Source organism: Heloderma suspectum, chromosome 6 (genome assembly GCF_057233095.1).
Source record: "Heloderma suspectum isolate Gila_16-S chromosome 6, 16-S_ref, whole genome shotgun sequence".
NCBI classification, from domain to species: domain Eukaryota; kingdom Metazoa; phylum Chordata; class Lepidosauria; order Squamata; family Helodermatidae; genus Heloderma; species Heloderma suspectum.
Window position 1 is genome coordinate 36228047 of NC_139463.1, and position 19740 is coordinate 36247786.

At 45.3% G+C, this 19740-nt stretch overlaps 1 protein-coding gene across 2 annotated transcripts in view; it reads right to left on the reverse strand.

Moving 5' to 3' along the window:
- The window catches only part of DPYSL2 (dihydropyrimidinase like 2), a 90448-nt gene that overhangs the window by 23295 nt on the left and 47413 nt on the right, over positions 1-19740 (reverse strand). For both annotated transcript variants that reach the window (XM_084803932.1, XM_084803931.1), the window contains exons 5-10: positions 18905-18966; positions 17544-17624; positions 15976-16044; positions 10824-10944; positions 4521-4677; positions 365-506 (exon numbers count right to left, since the gene is read on the reverse strand). In XM_084803932.1, coding sequence (XP_084660058.1) covers positions 365-506; positions 4521-4677; positions 10824-10944; positions 15976-16044; positions 17544-17624; positions 18905-18966 — 632 coding nt within the window. The remainder of the gene's footprint in view (positions 1-364; positions 507-4520; positions 4678-10823; positions 10945-15975; positions 16045-17543; positions 17625-18904; positions 18967-19740) is intronic.

The following is a 19740-nucleotide window of genomic DNA, read 5'->3' on the forward strand; positions in this document are numbered from 1 at the left end:
ACAAATAGATGGATATTTAGAGCAGCTTAGGCTCAAATGTTTCATTAAAAAGACTCTCAGAGAGATTCAAGTACCCCCAAGATTTATCCTCCAGACATTGTGGATTCATGTCACTAAATGTTTGCTCCTCATTGCACCAGTGTTCAGCAGATCCAGGAGACCCTCCCCCAATGTGGTGCCCTCCGCATGTGTTGGACCACAACTCCCATCAGCCCCGCAACCATCATGACCAATGGTCATGGATGATGGGACTTGTAGACCAAAACATCTGGAAACCACCAGGTTGGGGAAGGCTGGCATAGGATATCAAGTAATATCAGCGGGGGGTGTCTGGGCAAACAGCCCTTTTCTCAAGGCAACGCACCACAGCTTTATCCCAGATGATGGACATCCTTTCTTCAGTTCCATTGGTTCCTTCGGGGATCAGAGTAAAGTTATCCTTCCCAACAGCTTTCTGGGCAGTGTTGAAGGTACAGTGGCCACTGCCAGTAACCTGGAGATCACCACTAAAACCAGGAGACAAAAGGTGTGCAATTAATGGAAGTGACATCCATAGCAAAACTTACCACCACAGCCACCCCCACCCCACCCCGCCTTTAATTAGAGGTGATTACACAAAGCAAGCCCTGTTCAGTCGCACAATTACTCCCCAGTTGAAATCAGGCCTTTATTTAGAACCATGAGGACTAGAGTCTTAATTTTAGGGGAAGGGCTGTAGCTGAGTGGTAGAGTGCATGCTTTTCATGCAAAAAGGCTGGAGGAAAAGCTTCTCTCAGAAAAACCCAGGGAGCTGCTCCTGGTCAGGATCAGCAGTATTGGGTTAGATGGACCAATTGTCTCTCGGTAGATGGCAGCTTCCTACGGTCCTATGAGGGAGAGTGGGGACGAGGTCTCCAGACCCCTGTTGCCACCTCGTTGACCTCCATGAACTGGAGGCCAACATCTGCATGTATACAAGAGGCTCTCCACTGTAGACGTTTGCCTCCAATTTGTGGTGGCTGACAAAGATGGCGCTTGCTAGCACGCTCCTCCTTGCTTTCCCTCATGGCATGTGGTTGCACAGGATGACAGTAATGTCCAGGAAATCTACCAGTTTGCCAATTATGGACTTGCTAGTTCAAGGGTTAAGTGTAGCGCAAATAAAGACTACTGTTTTAGGTATTCAAATATTTTAATAAATTAGCATGAGCTTTCAGATGCTGTAGGTTGAACTGGGGACTTTGAGTCTGAAAAGACAGTTAAACAGGTAGATCTGTAGCAACCATAATCCCTACTGAGCCCCTGATTAACACAGTCAAATATCTTTATTACCTCTCATTCCTCAATCTCAAGTTTCAAGGAAGTGCATTTTTGTGCATGCGCACAATACGGGCGTTGTGTCAAGGGCTCCTTGGAGACCTCTTTCAGTCTAATCCAGTAGCCAAATCCAGACACAGACAAAGGGATTCTTTTCAAAGCTTTATTCCTCTTTTACAACTTAACAACTCTACTGTTAGCAACTAGATATGAGCAGCAGAATACCTATGCCCTAAGTTGGAACAGTTGGTCCCCATTTGAAAGGGAATCACTGGCAGACCCTGAACTTAAGGGCTAGGGAGAGTCCCTCCCCTTTTCCCTTGGATCCTCTGGGCGCAACCGATGTTTGCGTGCCAACCGGGCACTACGCCTCCTTTCTGCGCCCTCCATTTGGCGCCGCTCCCTGCGTTGGCGTCGCGCGTCCAGCAAGTCTGCTTCCTGCGCTCTGTCACTCCCAGGACTGCTATCTAAGCTAGGAATGCTGGTGGGAGGAATCTCTGTCAGCTGTTGGCCCTGGGAAAGAGGAGCGCGCTCCTCTCCCAGGAGTGGCTCCTCTTCCTCAGAATCAGAACTACTCTGGGATTCTATCGGCTCAGTGTCCACCCTGACACCTTGGGGCCAAAAGATTGTGCACCCTTGACCTAAACAACCAGGGAAGTGAGAGTTTGCTTATGGTCCCTGCAGTGAGGTTCTTTGCTCTAGAAATTCTGCAGCCCAGAGTTGATACTACGCTGGCAGTTTACTTGCTGAAATGGGATGATTTCCTTTTTATTTTATTCAAATTCTGCTCTGGCAGAATGGATGTGGTTTGGCTGTTTCTGGCAGGCATTTTCAATTGAAAGAATGGTGCTGTTAGATCAGCCTTTCCCCAACATTCTGTCTAATTTAAAAATGCTGAGACCTGGAGTTTTAATTCTTTTTTTTTCTTCCCACAGGATTACAACTGCACTGTTATAGGAAGCTTTGAGAAAATAAAAGTATTTTCTCTGGGGAAAATGGTCAGAGAAAATTAAAATTTTGCTTTTTTACTGTTAATGTTTATTTTAATACCTTGCAACATTCCCTACCCCAGGAGTATGGAAGAACCACAGGTTCTGACTGACTGGCTGCACTCCAGCAGGCTGAGTGCACTTCCAGTGAGGAAAACAAGCACAGGCATCTCTAAAACAATTTTCCCCCAGGCTTTACTCAACAAATGTTACATCTGGGGAGCAGGTACAGCTCTCAGGGGCTGTATGTCAGTGGTGGGTGGGTCCAAAGGCAAAAGGGGTGTGAACCCCAAATGCCAAAAATAAAAGCAACTTTAGCTTAGAGTTTCCTACTGCCATTAACTAAGCCTTAGGAGAGGCATTTCAACCTTTTAGTATAGAGAAAAAAATTGCAAAAACCAGGAAACCACCAGATGATCGAATGTTAGGGAAAGGGGGCATGGCCATTTGTGGAACCCTGAAGGCCTAGATTAGTGGGCTGGATTTGGCCTCAGGTTCAGCACCATGGTGCTATATCATGGGTCCCCTCTCCTCCACAAGGAGGTGTTTGGAATCTTTTGCTTCAGCTTTTACTCAGCCACAGCTTACTATATGGTCCGAAGGGGCAAACTGTGGTTAATGTTAACTATGGTTTGTTTGAAACAAACCAACTTGCAAACCATAGTTTAGCATGAGGGCCAAATGCAGCCAATAGGGCAAGAGGTGTTTGTAGGAGACGAATCGGGGGTTGGACCCGATGGCCTTGTAGGCCCCTTCCAACCCTACTATTCTATGATGCTATGAATCCCCCAGAAAATCTAATACAGGACAATTGGGGACTGTAAGAACAAACAGTGGGGGGAAAATCTGAAGGAAACTGTAGCTGGTATGAAGCTTCCCCATGGCAACTGCTGGTGGTGGTTAACCCAGATACGTTCTCATGTTTACAGTATTTATTATTTTGAAAGCACATTCTAATCCACGTGCTGTACAAGGGAGAAGATCAAAGACAGGAGCTGCCCACAGGCTAAAATAGCAATGGTCTTATCTGACTTCACACCATGTTTAACATCTACCTGAGCTTGATGTTCCAAAAGGTAAGAGATTAAAAGCTTGCGGGGGGGGGGGGGAATGCCACCCAGAGCCAATGAGCGAGCAATCCCTGTGTGAACATTTGCAATTAAGAGCAAAAGGACCGCAGTTTGCACCCAGGAAGGAGCTGATGGCAATCGTATAACCTGTTTCGGCAGACGTTTAATTAACATTGGAAAGGAACACATTCTATGGAGTGAAGGCCGCAATGAGGAGAGAACCACACACTGGCTTGGATGCAGAGAATAGTGAGCCCTGCTCTCATAACACAGCATTCCTCCATCATCTTACCACGGCTGCCACTTGAGCCCCATGAAAACCCATGCCTGAGGCTAGGGCTGTTGGAGAAATCCAGGACAGATTCCAATGAGTTCAGGTTTCTATGAATCCGACCTGCAGATTCTGCAGTGGACTGGCTTTTCCCAAATCACAGAGATTCCGCGCGCTTGTGGACCATTTTTTTTTTTTTAACTTTCCGGAATTTTATGCAAATTTAGTCATCAAAATATACGTAAAATAAAAAACCATTGGCCGAAAGTATGCATTCCCCCCATAGGCTAAAGCATGAAAATGTGCATTTGGGGAGGATTTCTGCAGTTTGTGGGGGAGATTTGCACATTTTCGCAAGTGCAAATTTACACAAAATACAAATTTCAGCAGATTTGGAAAACTGGAAAAAATTCGATTCCGTCAATAAGCAGACGACAGAATGAAAGGCACCCGACGAATTTGCAAAATGCAGATGGAACAGATTTTACAAAATCCATACATCCCTACCTGAGGAGCAGGGGTTCCTCTAGTAAGGCATGAGCTATGTGCATAGGCTGCACTGCACAGTGTGGTGATGTGGCCAGTGTGGTGTTGTCATGGTCCAAACTAGCCTATTAGATCTGGCTATGCAATAATGTCATGAAGTCAAGTCAGAATGAGAGCAATGCTTCCTGCCCTCGCTCTGAACAGGTAAACATTTTCACCCCATTTCTCAGATCCTCTCAACTATTGTCAAAAAGAGAGTAGCAGAACATGCACATCTTGTTTGGGTTCATCCCTAATAATTTGTACAGATCACAGAATTCAGCTTTCTTTTCTTTTCTTTTCTTGGTAGTGAATTTCACTTTTGAAGTACAGAGTATACCTATTCAAGGAAGTGCCCCTCCTACTCACCAAGACAGCAGAGAATTGAGAAAGTCCGGAGTGGTTGGGTCAGGGCTCAGTGGTGGAGAGGTGACAAAAGCAGCTGCTTTGGCCCAGTTTTTACTCCAGTAGTGAGATCCATCAGTGCCCAAGCTTGCTGTGATGGGCTCTCCATACACTACAGTGCCTATGACGATACGAACAGGACGGTATGAACAGGGTAGATACACCCAATGTGGAACTTCTGATACAATGCACTTTTCCCATCCTCCACAATCAAACATGGAAATGCAGACCACTACTTCCTTAGCAAGTAACTTCTGTGGGCTGGTTTACAAGGATGCTTATAAACCAGTAAGAAGTTTGAACAAATAATTTGAGTAGCTTAAAACAGGGGTAGGCAACCTTTTGGGCCTACAGGCACATTTGGAAATGTGAGAAACTGTCCTGGGCACAACCATAAAATGGCTGCCATGGGTGATGTGTAACCTGCCCAGAGGCGTTCATAGAAAATTAAGATGGCAGCATCCAGAGGCTCCCAATTTATTTACAAATATTTATTTATTTACAACATTCATATACCACTCCCCATCCAAACAGATTCCACAGCAGTGAACACAAGAAGTACAATAGTAAATAGGATAAAAGATCAAAACAGTATATTAAAATGATTAAAAACAGAATGCCAATGGCTGGTCATTTAAGGAACGCTTCCTGGAATGGAACTGTTTTCAGGAGGCACCGGAAGCAACACAGTTGGCGCCTGCCTGACCTCCAGGGACAGGAAGTTCCAAAGGAAGGGGGCTGCCACACTGAAGGCTCTTCTCTGGGTTGACTCCAATCAGGCCATAGGTCCATGTGGAACGACCAGGAACATGCCCTCTGATGACCTCAGTGACCAGGCAGGTTGGCAAGGAAGAGGGCGCTCTCTCAGGTAGAGGGCTTTGGCCTGGGGAAAAGCTGGCTTGAAACCAACAGTAAGAATGTAAGAAGAGGCCTTGCTAGATCAGACCAAGGGTCAGTCCATCCAGTTTATCATCTTGTTTCCAGATGTAGCCAATCAGATGCTTCCAGGCCACGCAGGACATGAAGGCAATAGCTCTACCCCATTGGTTATCCCCCAGCAAGCATTATTCCAGCCTTGTAAAAATAGGCATAAAAAAGTTACTTGCCTGCAATTTTATTTATACTAGCTGGCTAAAGGGCTAGTAGAAGGAAGGCCGGGGACAGAGGGGTTGGGTCCAGCATGCACCAGGACACTGGAGGGGGTTAGGCATTACAATTCCCCTGTTCAAGCACACCACCTGAATAGGGCTCCTCTGTGCCTGGGGTGAGAATGAGCAATGCCAGCCAAGCGGTATTTGCTCACTTTTGTTGCATTTGAATAGTCTATATGGCCAAGATCGGCAACCCGGTTCTCAGTACTTTTGAGAATCATTGAGTTAAGGCAGACGTTCCTAACCTGATGGAAGGCAGACATTCCTAAGGCAGATGTTCCTAACCTAAGGAAACCATGTGTTTTTCTGTGATTTGTTTTCAATCCAGTAATTGTTCTCTTTGCCCCATGCACATCAAAACCTGGGCTGATGAAGATACCTGTCCCAATGGGAAATGAGCAGCCAGCCTTACTTGACCCTTCCCCTAAAACTTCTGAAATTCGAAGTGGTTGGACAATTGCAGAGAACTAGCGTACTGTTCTAGCGTAGTAGGTTCAAATCCCTGTTCAGCCATGATTTTGGACCTGTAACGATCTCTCAGCCCAGTCCACTTCACAGGGTTCTTGTGAGGATACAAGAAGGGTGGGGACCATGTACAGCTCTTTATAGGAAGGACGCGGTACTAATAAATTCTGTAGCACCACATGAGCGACCTCGTGCAGCAATATCTACAGTTCCTCTAGCCCAGTATCCTGTCTCCAACATTACCAAATAGACATCGTGGAAACAATGGAAGCTTGGTGGCTCTGATGTCAGTGGGGCGGTGAATCTGCTCTGGGGTTTCAGTCAGAACCAGTCAGAACTCTAAAGTTCCAACTGCAGGGAAGTGAATGTTACCACTGCTGCTGACCAGAAACAGTATTCACCATCTAACACATCCTTCCCCAACCAGGTGCCCTCTTGCTTGAGGATTTTAAGCCAGACACTATGTCTAAGCCTGGCCTACTTCACAGGGTTGTTGAGAGGAAAATGGAGGTTGGGAAAAGAATAATTTCAGCCACCTGAACTCCTTTGAAGGAAGGATGGCAGAAAAAGTGTCATTAATAAATACAAAGTATGGGCAGTCTCCAGGTTGAGACCCCAACTGAATACTTGTTTTGTAACTACTGAGAAGATGATTCTCCAGCAATTATACTGAGAAAGGTTTGGAAAGACTCAAGATCAAACAGATGACAGATCCAACTGCCTTACTTATTGGTGAAGTCATTTCTTCCCATAAGAAAAAGGGTGATGTTTAAAACATACGTTGGCAGTTAGTGGATACTTTTTGTCTGCACAGCTGGTATTATTGCTTTCTGTTTGATTTTGTCCACAGCTATTGAATCTCAATAGTTTCTTATTTAATTAATTTATTTAATGCATTTCTTAGCCGCCTTTCAGGACTCTTCCCTGGAGAGCTTCTTCTCCCTCTCCAGAGCTTAACTAGAACTTACATTTGTGGCAATAAGGATTCGACCAGGGTCAGGCCACATCCAGTCCCTGTTGTCCCCCAATGCAGTCCCCTGCCCACCCCCATGGCTATTTTAAAACCCTTCTTTACCCTTTCACTGCTCTGTAGCTCCCATGGAGCACCAAAAGGGTAAAAATTAGATTGAAAACAAACTAATTTCGATCCTTTTGATGTGGTGTGTGTGGTTGTGTGTCAAAAATGGCCCTGGAGCCATCAAAGTTGCCCACCCCTGGATTAGACCCTCAACCTGGTTTATAATCCCAGGGCTCAGATGGGGAGCCTATGAAATAGCAAGAGAGTGTCTCTGAGGATGCACAGAGTTCCCTCCCCTTCAATGAACAGCCTCCATGCAACTGGTTTTGAGAAAAGCTGGTGGAAGGGTCTTTCATTCAGGACAACTTACAGGCACTTTTGTTCCCCACTGTGTTGCATTTTAGCAATCATGCTCTGCTGAGATATGAATAAACATTCTCAGCATTACAATAGTGACACCCCCACCCCCGGAAGGTGGAAAAATGATCTCATTAATTTATGTTTATTTAGACTGCGTCACAGTTCAAATTCTTTATGCATAGGAGGGAGGGGGGGACGGAGACATTCTTCAGCTTAAAACACCCACACTTAGGGATGCTTTAAATAGAAACTAATAAAGCTTAAGCAATAAAAGAGAGCGGAAATAGGAGTCCTTGATGCCGTTTGAACCATAATATCCTGAAGGCTAGAATTCAGAGGAAGGATTCAAAGTACAAGAATCCTCAGCTAAAGCCAAACAAGATGGCTTATAAGGTGTATGGTCCCGAAAACAGCATGGTCCTCAGAACAGGTGACAATTGGCAAGGCTGCATCACACATGATATCAAGGCTGCATCACACATGTTGCTTTTTTTTTAAGTGTACACATGACAAAGGCACGTTTTGCAAACATGTGCATCCATCGTACAAGACACACTCTCCAGAAAGCCAGGATTGGCTACCACTCCCTGTCGACTATACCCCTGGTGGCAAACCTGAGTTGCTGTGACAAATTGCATGAACCAGTCCCCAAATATAGATTCACGTGGCAAGGCAGGATGGCAGAACTGGCAGCATGGGAGTGTCAAGGCTAGCATGGTTCAGGGCCTTCCCCATTTGGTCAAGGAGGAACTGCCAGCAGCAGGTGAATTTGGACTGGACGCTTTTTATTAACTTCTCTCCTGGGCCCCACTCTTATGGACCCAACTGGCTAAATGTCTGGCTTCCTCCCTGCACTTTCTGCCAGTGCAGCAGACAGCTCTGAATCTTGCTTTCTAGATACACCTTTGTTGCTGTCCACCTGCAGCCAATACTGGCCCCGCTTGCTGCCTGCAGTCCACAGAGCTACTTGTAGCTCTAGCTGCCTCCTTGTTCTTATTTGATTGATATATATACATATATATATATAGCCCCTCAGCAATGCGTTCAGGGTGGTTTCCAAAAACAGTTGCATTTATATACCACTGGTCCCGCAAAGACCTCAAGGCAGCATCCAATGTTGTCCTCTCCCTATTTTATCCTCGCAACAACCCTGCGAAGTAGGCTCCTTGTCAAGGTTCCCAGCCCTCCCACTGAATAGTGAGGCAACAGAGACTCTCTGTGCAACCCACCACGCCTTTATTCAGTTAAAACATCTCTTCACACCTGTAGCATCTGTGAAGGCGAGGAGCTGTCCCCTAAGCCTAATTAGCTGAACAAGGCAAGGCAGCTGCTTTTCAACTAAGCGGATCCTCCTGACTAAACTTCTGATGTGCAGCCAATCTGATGAACTGCCTCCCACTTCCTCTCAACTCTGCCTGTTTAACCCTGTGGCAGACTCCGGGAACTGTCAATTCTAGTGCTCCCTCCCCCTGCGACAAAGGCTGAGTTCCCACGGGGGTGTGGATGGTCTCTGAACTGGGCCTCCTGTTCAGTAAGTTCCTGGGAGGATTCATCCCTGACTCCTGCAGAGCCTTGGGGAATTTCCTCTCCTGCTCTTGGTCTCGGCTGGGCTTCGTCTAGCTTTGCCTCGGAATGTGAAACCAAATCAGGGAGCCTGGGTTCCATCCCGACACTCTTTCTGCCCAAGATTGCAGCCTTCGGGATTGCTTCTTCTGCAACAAATGGGTTGCTTTGGGACTTGCTCCTCCTACCGCAGGATTGTCATTTATGAGAACTGGCTTGCCCTTTGGTGAGAACGCATCCCTCATTGGGTAACCTGGCCAATCCAACATCTCTGGCATAACACCGGCCCTATTCATGGGTTACTCATGTGTAAGGCACTCATGTGTAGGAGCAGGGCCATGCTGCTAGACAAGCCCCCAGTGTTGCATCTCCAAGCTAGCCCCTGCTCCCCATGTCCAAGCGTTGAGCATATATATATGAAAAGGAGCCCCTACATTAGTGATGCAGAACCTCTTTCAGCCCAAGGGCCGAATTTCGCTTTGGAGGAGCTCTCAGGGGCCCCATTCCAGTGGTAGGCAGGGCCAAAGGCAAAAGGGGTGGGGTAAAAAATACCAGCACATTTGAGCTTTAAGCTCTTGCTGGCAGTCACTAAGCGGTTCAACACCACTGCTCTGCGTGGTACCACCTCCTTGCATGTAGGGGCTCCATGCAATTGAGATCACCAATTGCATGGGCATCTCTATCACGTAAAACCCTATGCAGGTACACCCACTCACACATAGGGGTCCTTTTTCAGATGTCTGCACTCAACAGGCAGAAGATACTCTCAACTTTTTATCAGGCCCAACGTGTTTCAGAAAGAAATTCCCTTTCAGGAGTCACCTATCTTTCTCTAAATATACCACAGAAAATCTTACCAATGCTTCCTTTATTTCAAAATGAGGAAAGAACTTTCTTTCCGAAACACCTTGGGCCCAATGAAAAGCTTTCCCTGGCATCTGAGAATATCTTCTTTCCTGTTTTGCAACATATTGCTCTTGCTGTTTCCTGCACTCAATGGCAGACATCAGGGGCAAAACTAGCTAGCCATGTTGGATAGTAGGGTGGAAGAAAAAGGAGCTTGAACAGCTCAGTCCCACTCCAATACACAACTGCCCTACACACAAGTAAAACATGAATAGGGCTATCCTCTGCTTGGCATTTGGAGACACAAATGTTGCCCAGACTTCATCTGGGTTCAGACTTTGCCAGTCACAAAGCACCTTCTTGAACCCAGTTCTTATTGACTAGGAAAATAAATGCCGAAACACTGTTTCTCTTCCAGCTGGTGTCACATCTGGAAACCGAGTTTATTTCTGGGCAGGTGAGAGCCTGAAGGGAGGCTGGAGACAAATGCAACAGCAGGCGGGTGATTTTGGAGGAAAGATGAAAGAGAGGGGTTGACAAGCCTGGGGTAAGATGTGATTAAAGAGAACGAAGCACTTGATCATCCATTTGTATTTGCAAACAGGTGTTACCAAGGCGACTGGGCCAGGTGGTGGAACAAAAAGGAGAAAGAGGAAAGTTGGATTGGAAAGCCAGCGTCCCAACAAGCTGTTTTTGGGCTGCAGGACAAGTCGCCCACGAAAAGCCAATTGCTCAGAAAGTTAAAATTCAGACTGGACAGAGAACACAAACATATCCAAGAGAGAGCCATATGACATTGGCAAGGAAACCAGAGCGGAAGAATTAACAGGAAGTTTCCATCATATTTCTATTAATAGAACTTACCCTTTTTCCTGGCTTGGGCAATAACCTCAGCTGCACTTTTGCTCATCACCTTGCTGACATATAAGGGGCAGTTGGTTTGGTTAGCAATGGTTATCGCCCGGTTCACGGCTTCAGCCTCCACCTATGGGAGGGAAAAGAAGCACAGATCTGCCTTAGCAACAAGCAAAGTACCCGCCTGCCCTCACCCTGCCCACAACAAATTCCTTCCATGACATTTCCCCTTTTGAAAATGAAGCCCTAAGGGTGCAATCCTATGCATGTTTAGACAGGAAAGAAGTCCTACAACGCCCAGCATTCCCCAGCCAGCCATGTTAGTTGGGGAATGCTGGGAGTTATAGGACTTTTCTGTCCAAACATGAATAAGACTGTGCATTAAAGGAATTAACAACAACATGCAATAAACATATAAGAGAACACATGGAGACTACCAGTGTTGTAGTGGTAAATGTTGAAGTGCAGGCGCTCATCATGGCAGTCCCCCTTAGCCACACTCCCAAGGAGAGGCCAAAAATGCAGGCAGCTGTTTTGAACCATATCAACAAACAACTTCTAGCATTTTTCATCTCCACTAGGAACACATCTTTTGTAAAACTAATGGGTGTTAGTCTTACTGGATCTTAATGGGTCTTAACAGCCTAGTCAAGAGCAAGCCAGCCCCAAATACTTTGTGTTGTAACAGTAAACAGTATATTGTTGGTGGGAAAATTCATTTCTTCCCAGCTACTGTGAAGATTGTAGCTCTTCCCAGAGGGAGCAGGGAATTCTGAAGGGGGTGGCAGATGACGTCAGCGTCCCTGCTAATAAAAAAAAAGTGCCGGTGAAGTGTCCCTGTGAGCCCTGGCTCCACTATACCATTGTCCGTGGTATTTCCTTTTTGAAAATGAAGCCCTAAATTAATGTTAACAAGCAAGCAACATATAAGGGGATGCATGGAGACTACTGGGGTGGATGAAACCCGCAAGTTCGATTCTGTTCATTTCCCCATTTTTACTTCATTAATTTTCTTCCGTCCTGTTTCCGCATCAGTATGTGAATTTGTTGTTTTGGTTCTTTAAAGGAAGCATGAAATTCATACATATTTTCATGCGAATTGATCCAAACATCTTGAATGCCATTTTTGGGTAGAAAGGCGGTACAAATCAAATAAATAAATATTAAATAAATGTATGCATTTTTTTATGCATTTTTCCAAATGTCCGCATTTTTGTATGCATTTTTCCAAATGAATGCATTTTTGTATGCACCGCTCTGAATACAGACTTTTTTGCAAGCAAATTTCCCTGTAGTTCTGTGCAGACATTTCCCTAATATACAGAGTTTTTGTTTGCACTTTGCCCCCTCTGTATCCAGTTCTTTAAAAACTGCAAATTGCGTCGCAAAATTCAGGAAATTGCAAATATTGCCCTAACACTGCATTTCAGTTCACGCATAGGTTTGGGGGAGAGGCAAGACAGAGGTCCTGATTCATACATAATGTTAACTGCACCGCTTGCAGCAGGAGCAACTGGGCAGCCTCCTCGTTAATGATAACCCAGAGTTTGAAAAATATCTGCAGAGATCAGAAATATGGCAAGCGTTTCTCAGGCTAATGCTAGCACTAACAAGAGAAACCCTTGCCTTACCTCTAATCTCTCAGCAGAGGCTGGAGACAAAGGAATGGTTTCTCTTGCTCCTGCTAGCAAGTTAACCCATTCCTCATCCCCGACTGCAGATAAGGCTGTATGCATGTGTTTTCATGCATATGCATGTGTAAGCATGTGTATGTGCCTGCACACAGGTGTGTGGCCCTCTGGTGTCACCTGAACTGGCCCTCAGGGACAAAAAGGCTGTGCACCCCTGCTCTAGATCATCCCCTTGGCCTTCTATAGCAACGTAGAACATAGGAGCAGCCGTGCTGGATCAGAGTGAAGACCTATCTGGTTGAGCATCCTGTTTCCCACAGTGGCCAGCCACATGCCTATGAGAAATCCACAAGCAGGACGTAAGCGCAACAGTCCTCTCCTGCAGTACTTCCCCAGCAACTGCTATTCAGAGGCATGTGTCCCTGAACCCAGAGGTAGCATATAGCCATCCTGTACTGAGAAAAGCTATTACTGATGTTGGATCATTATTTATCAAAGCTGTGGTTTTTTTCAAAATACAGAATAGAGAAGGCTGCGTACAATCACACAGAGGTTTGATGCAGAGCTATTCGATCTCTCCAGTAATGATAATGCAGGATGCCTTTGTTCATAAGATCTGGGACATAATCTTCTTTGAAAATGCCAAGAGAGATTCTGAATATATAAAGAACTGTAAGTCTGCTATTTGGTATGCTAAAATTAAGCTAGACCGTGAAAGGTCCACCTACCTGTGGGAATCAACCTTCTTCCCTGTAACGTGTGCTTTTACTCAGCTTAGATTTCAAACGATGCCCACTGAATATTTGGCTGGCAGATTCTCTAAAAAGCCAGCAAACGATGGTTTCTGTGTATGTGGATTAGGCCAAACTGAAGATGTGGTGCACTATATTTTGTATTGCCCTCTACATAAAATAAATCTAGGGTCACGTTTATTCTCCCTTTCCAGGCCTCTTTAGAAGGCCTATGAGATGATCTTAAGATTAGATAGCTGCTGGCAGATACAGATAAATCCGTCAGTTACAGAGTAGCTATGTTCCCACTAGCTGCAACAAGGTTAAGAGTGGCCTTTCTGAATTTACACCAGTGACAAAAGAGGAGTTTTTGTTTCTAATTTAAACATATGCTCAAAATCTTTTATTTGTATTCCCAAGGCCCTACTTGTGTCCTACCGGATTGATTGTTCAATGTTTTACAAATATGTTTTCTTGTGTTTATATTGTAATGGCCATTGGCTATAAATAATAAAATCTGAACAAACGATATAGCCATCATGACTAGTAACCATTGTTCCATTAATTTGTCTAATTCCCTTTTAAAGCTCTCTAAGTAGCTGGCCATCACCTCATCTTGCAGTAGTGAATTCTACAGTTTAACTATGCATTGTGTGAAGAGATATTTCCTTTTGTCTGTCCTGAATCTCCCACCATTCAGCTTCACTGGATGACCTGTGAGTTCTAGCATTATGAGAGAGTGAGAAAAGAACAGCAAAATATCGCTATTTTAACAGAAGAATGAAAATTTAAAAATCCAGGAAGCTAGCAAGTAAAACCATCCGTGATAACAGAAACTGACTTTGGGGCAATGAAGATATTCAAGGCGATCTATCACGAATCCCCCAGTCTCAATCAATAGTATAAGATGGCCAGAACATGTGAATAGGAAATTTGTCATTAACGTTGGAAAGGACACTGGCTGAACTTGTGAGTAAACAGTACAGAAGGATCTTGCCCATAGTGAATGTTATTGCTGGATAATATAACATTATTTTTTGTTATACTGATTTTATTTTCTGCTGTTGGATTTCTTTTAAATGCTGCAATGTAGTTTACTGTTTATAGCTGTCTTTTATTGTTCTTATTGTAAGCCACCCAGAGCAGTTTGCTATTGGGCAGCATATAAACATTGTAAATAAATAACATCTCCCTGTCGAGTGTGCCCACAACATGCATAATTTTATAAAATTCACCCCCACACACACACAGGCATACACATTACTTGCCTTTTTCTAAACTAAAAACTGTTGCAAACCCTCACTTGTGGCGAAGAATGTTTACTAAAACCACATGAAATCTCGATGCAGCCTTTTCCATGTGGGCGGGGAGACACGGCTGTAAAATGTCGCCTTTCAAGTCCTCTGGGCACTGTATGCTGCAATGCCAGCCTGGATGGATTTAGTCACAACTCACTCATTGCCAAAATGCATTAACCCACTTTGTACTGGGATTCCTGTGTTTCTCATCTGCAGAAACTGTTATCCTTTTTTCAGATACTGCTATCCTGTATTTCTCATCTTCAGATATTGCTATCCTTTTTCAGATACTGCTATCCCTATTTCCCCTCCACCTTTTCCCAGGGGGAAACTCTGAAGGATCTAGAACATATCTCGCCACTGACACAGAAAACCTTAGCAAGTCCACCTAGGCCTGAGCTATTCTAGAGATCCACCCACCTCATTTCCAGTGATGCAGAGGTGGACTTCTATGTGTCCCGAGAGGTGGGTTGAAGAGGGATGCAGAAAAGTGAGGGGACTCCTTTAACAACTCCTTGGGGAAAGGTGAACCTGATTATTCATTCCTGGTCTCATCACTACTTGCTGCCTCCTGCCTTCCCTTTACTTCTCCATCCCTTTCCTTCTTTCCATGTCTGGCTCCCTCTGGAACTACTGTCAAGAGAAAATGACTCTCCTGGCCCCTTGCTCCCTTCAGCTCCTTACCCTCTGTCAAGGTTCCACTTATGACCTGGACCCTCTGAGCCACTCCTGGAACCCTGACAACTTCCCTGAAATCCAGCTCCTTGCCCCCTGCTTCTACCACTGACACAGTTACTACCCTCTCCGTTAGAAGATGCTTCTTCCTTCTTCCCGGTACTCTTCCAACATTTCTCCATGCCCCTTTGCATCTCGTTGCTGTGCACTCTCTCTGAACTTTCTGATGAGATGTTGATGCTTGACTTTCTGTCATTCTCTCCCAACAACCTGCTTCTGTGACAGTTCCTGAAGACAGCCTCTCTGACCCAGCTGCCTTTGGGCTTTTCTCCCTGACCTCCTCCTCCAACTGTCTTTTTACTGACAATTCCTCCTCCTCCCCATCACAGCCACTCTCCCCACCTTGTCGTCTTTAAGAAATGTCATCTTTAAGAAGCAGGCCTCACTGCGACCTGTCGTGTTCCAGTACTGCACACTCCTCACTTCCCCCACACTTTGTGTCTGGCTCCTGCTGAGATCTGTAGTCCGTTGACACTGATGCTGTGACTTCCTCAGAAGTGTTTCCCCCCACTCACCCCTTACGCCTTCTATCACTGCTGTCTACTTCTTAAGAATTCCCGGAGGATCACACCCCCTTCTCCTGGCTGCTTTCCACCAATAACTGATTATAAAGTATTTCCTCAGATTTTGTGTGCGTTTCCCCCCATTCTAAAAGGTTGAAATGCCTCTCCTAAGGTTTAGTTACTGGCAGGAAGAGCTAAAGCATGCTGGTATTTTTGGCCCCACCCAGCGAAGGAATGAGCAAAGCTTTGTCGCACACACTCACCTCTTCAGGCCTGCTCAGCACGTGGCCCTCAGGACCAGTGATTCCCAGTTCCAAGATCCTTTGCTGCTCCTAAAACAGAAAGAAAAAGAACACCGCTTAAACATATTTTACTGACAAGTGTCGAGGAGTCTACCAAGAGTTCTGGCTTTGGTTCTTCAACCCCATCCCCATGGACATGTCCCTTATCAACTTGACCAACTTCTAATGTATGCAGCGCCATGGACATGCCCTTTATCAACCCCATGGACATGTCCTTTATCAACTCCATGGACATGCCCTTTATCAATCCCATGGACATGCCCTTTATCAAACCCATGGAGATGTCCTTTATCAACCTCATGGAGATGTCCTTTATCAACCCCAAGGACATGCCCTTTATCAAACCCATGGAGATGCCCTTTATCAACCCCATGGACATGCCCTTTATCAACCCCATGGACATGCCCTTTATCAACCCCATGGACATGCCCTTTATCAACCTCATGGAGATCTCCTTTATCAACCCCAAGGACATGTCCTTTATCAACCCCATGGACATGTCTTTTATCACTCTGACCAACTTCTAATGTATGCAACTGCTGGTAAACATTTGTCTTATATAAGGATGTGAAAGAGTCTTTTTTTCCCTTTCTAATTCCATTCATTTCCATTATTAAAGACTTTGTTTGTGTCACCATGAGAGAGAGAGAAGAAGAAGAGGTGGAGAGGCCACCTGTGCCAGTGGTGGAATCAATATGAGCACCTACCTCATGGTGCCCACTATTTGATTTTCCCATAATTCTCCAGATGCTGCATCATCCCAGGGCATTTGGGGCAGCGGGGGGGGGGGGACAGCAGCCCCTACTGGCTTTTGCCATTCCCCCACCCCTGCAGAATTCCCCAGACATTAGAAACATATGCCTTAGCCCTGAAAGAGTGATGAACGAGATAACAAAAGCACATGGCCAGGTTGTGCCCATTTGTTACAGAGCATTTTTTAACTAGTTAAAATTAAACCAAATGGGGCATGCTTGATTCAATGTTACATTCATTACTACATAAATGCATGCCCATATTCCAAATAAATAAATAAATAAATCTAGCCCAGAGGTGTTGAACATCAGGCTAGGAGGCCCTCTGGTCTGAACCCAGCCCTCCAGGGTTCATCAAATGGCCACACCCTTTCCCCTTCCCCTGCTCCTTTTTCCCTGACTGCTGATCATTAGGAGCTTTCTCCGCTCTTGTGTGGGTTCTTTTCCCCATTCTGAAAGGCTGAAATGCCTCTCCTAAGGCAATAAGCTCAAATGTGGAGGTTTTTTTTTTTGTATTTTGGGTCTGCTCTTTTTGCATTTGGCCCCACCCACCACGCCTTTGGCCCTGCCCACCACTGGAATGCAGCCCCTAATAACTTCCCCAAAATTGAATTCGGACCTCATGCTGAAAGAGGTTCGACACCCTCCTCCCACTGTCAAAGGTTACATCGGAAGCTCCTTGGGGAAAGTTGTCATCTTTCTTCCTTACACTACTCTGTAAAACACAGTGTACAGACAGCGTGGGCACTACCAACACCACACAGTGTTAGAAGATACCTCAGCAATGATGTCACCATTCTCAGCATGGACCTGGGCTATGGCACCAATGTCACGGATCACACTCAGGACCTCATATATCTAGAGAGAAAGGAAAGAGGATGTTTTTTCCTGATCTATGCTCCCAATTTATTTGCTTTTACTTCAACATTCACCCTCCCATTGCAAGTTCAAATGCCCCTTGGACTAGTTCTAGATTAATGGGTCTGTGACCATACAATAAATGATGATGACGATGATGAGTTCAATGGCTATCTGGACAAGTCAAGACATTTTCAAAACTTGATACAAAGATTCTGGATGGCTACAACTATTGAGCAGTGGTTCTCAACTTGAAAATTGCTAAGGATCTTAGCAGGCCACCGCATTTTGTGCACAATCTTTAAATCTAAGGACATACATGTTAGTGACATTTCTTTCTTCAGTGCCGGCATCTTCATTCATACCAGCAGCATATTATTAAGGTCACTGACATAGGCGGGACCTCTGAGAAGGGCCCCTACAATTGACTGTGCCGGTGCCATATTAGGAAATCACAGCACTTCGCCCAGGGCCTTTTTAGCCTGTTTGATAGTATGACCCTGGTCAAAATGGCCTTTATGTCCATCATCAGAAGAAATAAAAACCAAATGCAGGCCAAGTACAAATATTTTCAAGTGTTCTACAAACTTTCTGCAGATCACCTGAATGCAGCTCACGGACCACCATTTGAGAAACCCTAATCTAGCTCATTTTTACCTTGCTCCTTCAGCTCAGGGTGGCACAGAGATGGCATATCCCTAGTGCTCACACACATTGACTCCTAATGACCAGTAAGAACAAGGAAGGTTCTTCTTTCTCCTTCTAGGGCTGGGATGGGCAACTTGTGGCCCTCCAGATGTTTTGGCCTACAACTCCCATCAGTCCTAGACAGCATAGCCAACAATGGGGAATGGTGGGTGTTGTAGGCCAAAACATCTGGAGGGCCATGAGTTGCTCACATCTGCTCTTGAACCCAGCTTGTCATCCAGATCACGAGGACTGCAGAGAAGAGGGATGTGGTCTATAAAGCTTAAAAGCTCCTACATGACAGCAAAGACAGAAAGTCCCAAAGGGTTGTTTGCTGCTTGAAAAACACTTGCCTCCCACTCAGCAGCAAAACTTTGCCAAATCCCTTGGCACAGACTTCTTACAGAGGCAGCTCTGGCCCACTGATCTAGCCTGTTCTTTACATCCAGGAATTAGACATTCTTGCTGTTATGTCCAGTGCTCACAGAGCCAATTATACTGTATGGAAATGTACAGTATGCAATTATAACACAACTCAGGGCAAGGGCTGATGGGGGGATGGGGGGGGAGCAAAAACCAAGAAACTGCCATACCTGAGAATCTGTTAGTTGAAAGTGATCCTTGAAGGCCATATACACCAAGAAGGAATTCACTCCTAACAGAAAGAGAGAGGGATGGAAATTTAAAAGGACATCAAACTTTTAGTTGCCACCGAAATAACAGCCATGCCTATCATCTGTGTAAGCCTCACTTGGCTGTATCTCTAATACCCACCAGTTCTGGATGCTATGGGAAAAGAGGCATAATAATCCAAGGCAGAAAAGGCACACCATCCATCAACATCTTCTCAAATGCAAGCAGCACATTACAAACCTGTTGCCAGCGTTAGGTCCTGAATTGCAAACTTACACATTGTTGTTTTAACTATGAATGCAGGTACATGATTAGACTTACCCAACACCAAAAACAAGCAAAAAGGTGGTGGTGAAGGAAAACAGTGACCTGTCTGCTGAGGTCAGGAGCTGCTCTTCCCACTCTGGTATCCATAGGAATTCTGGATGACATCCAGCTACTAGTTCATTTGTAGCTGCTACAACAACATTTTCCATGTTCGGCGGCTGCTATATCGCATATACTGATAGCCATCTCAGTTCTCCCGAGTGCCACTCCTTATGTAGCCAAAATGTCACCACCCATGCACCCCCTATCAGCAGGGTAGGGGGAACCCAAGGATTGCAGAAGTACAAAGAACACGTGGTGGGGGAACAGGCCAATGAGGACTGAACATGCTCAGTGGGCAAGGAATACTGACTGTTAGGGAAGGGATGGAATGGAGTGGCTGAAAGCCTGAATACCCCACACTGCACCATTTTACTGCAGTTCCATGTGCTGCTCTGATTAACTTTATGCGTGGTAAATTGAAATGGTT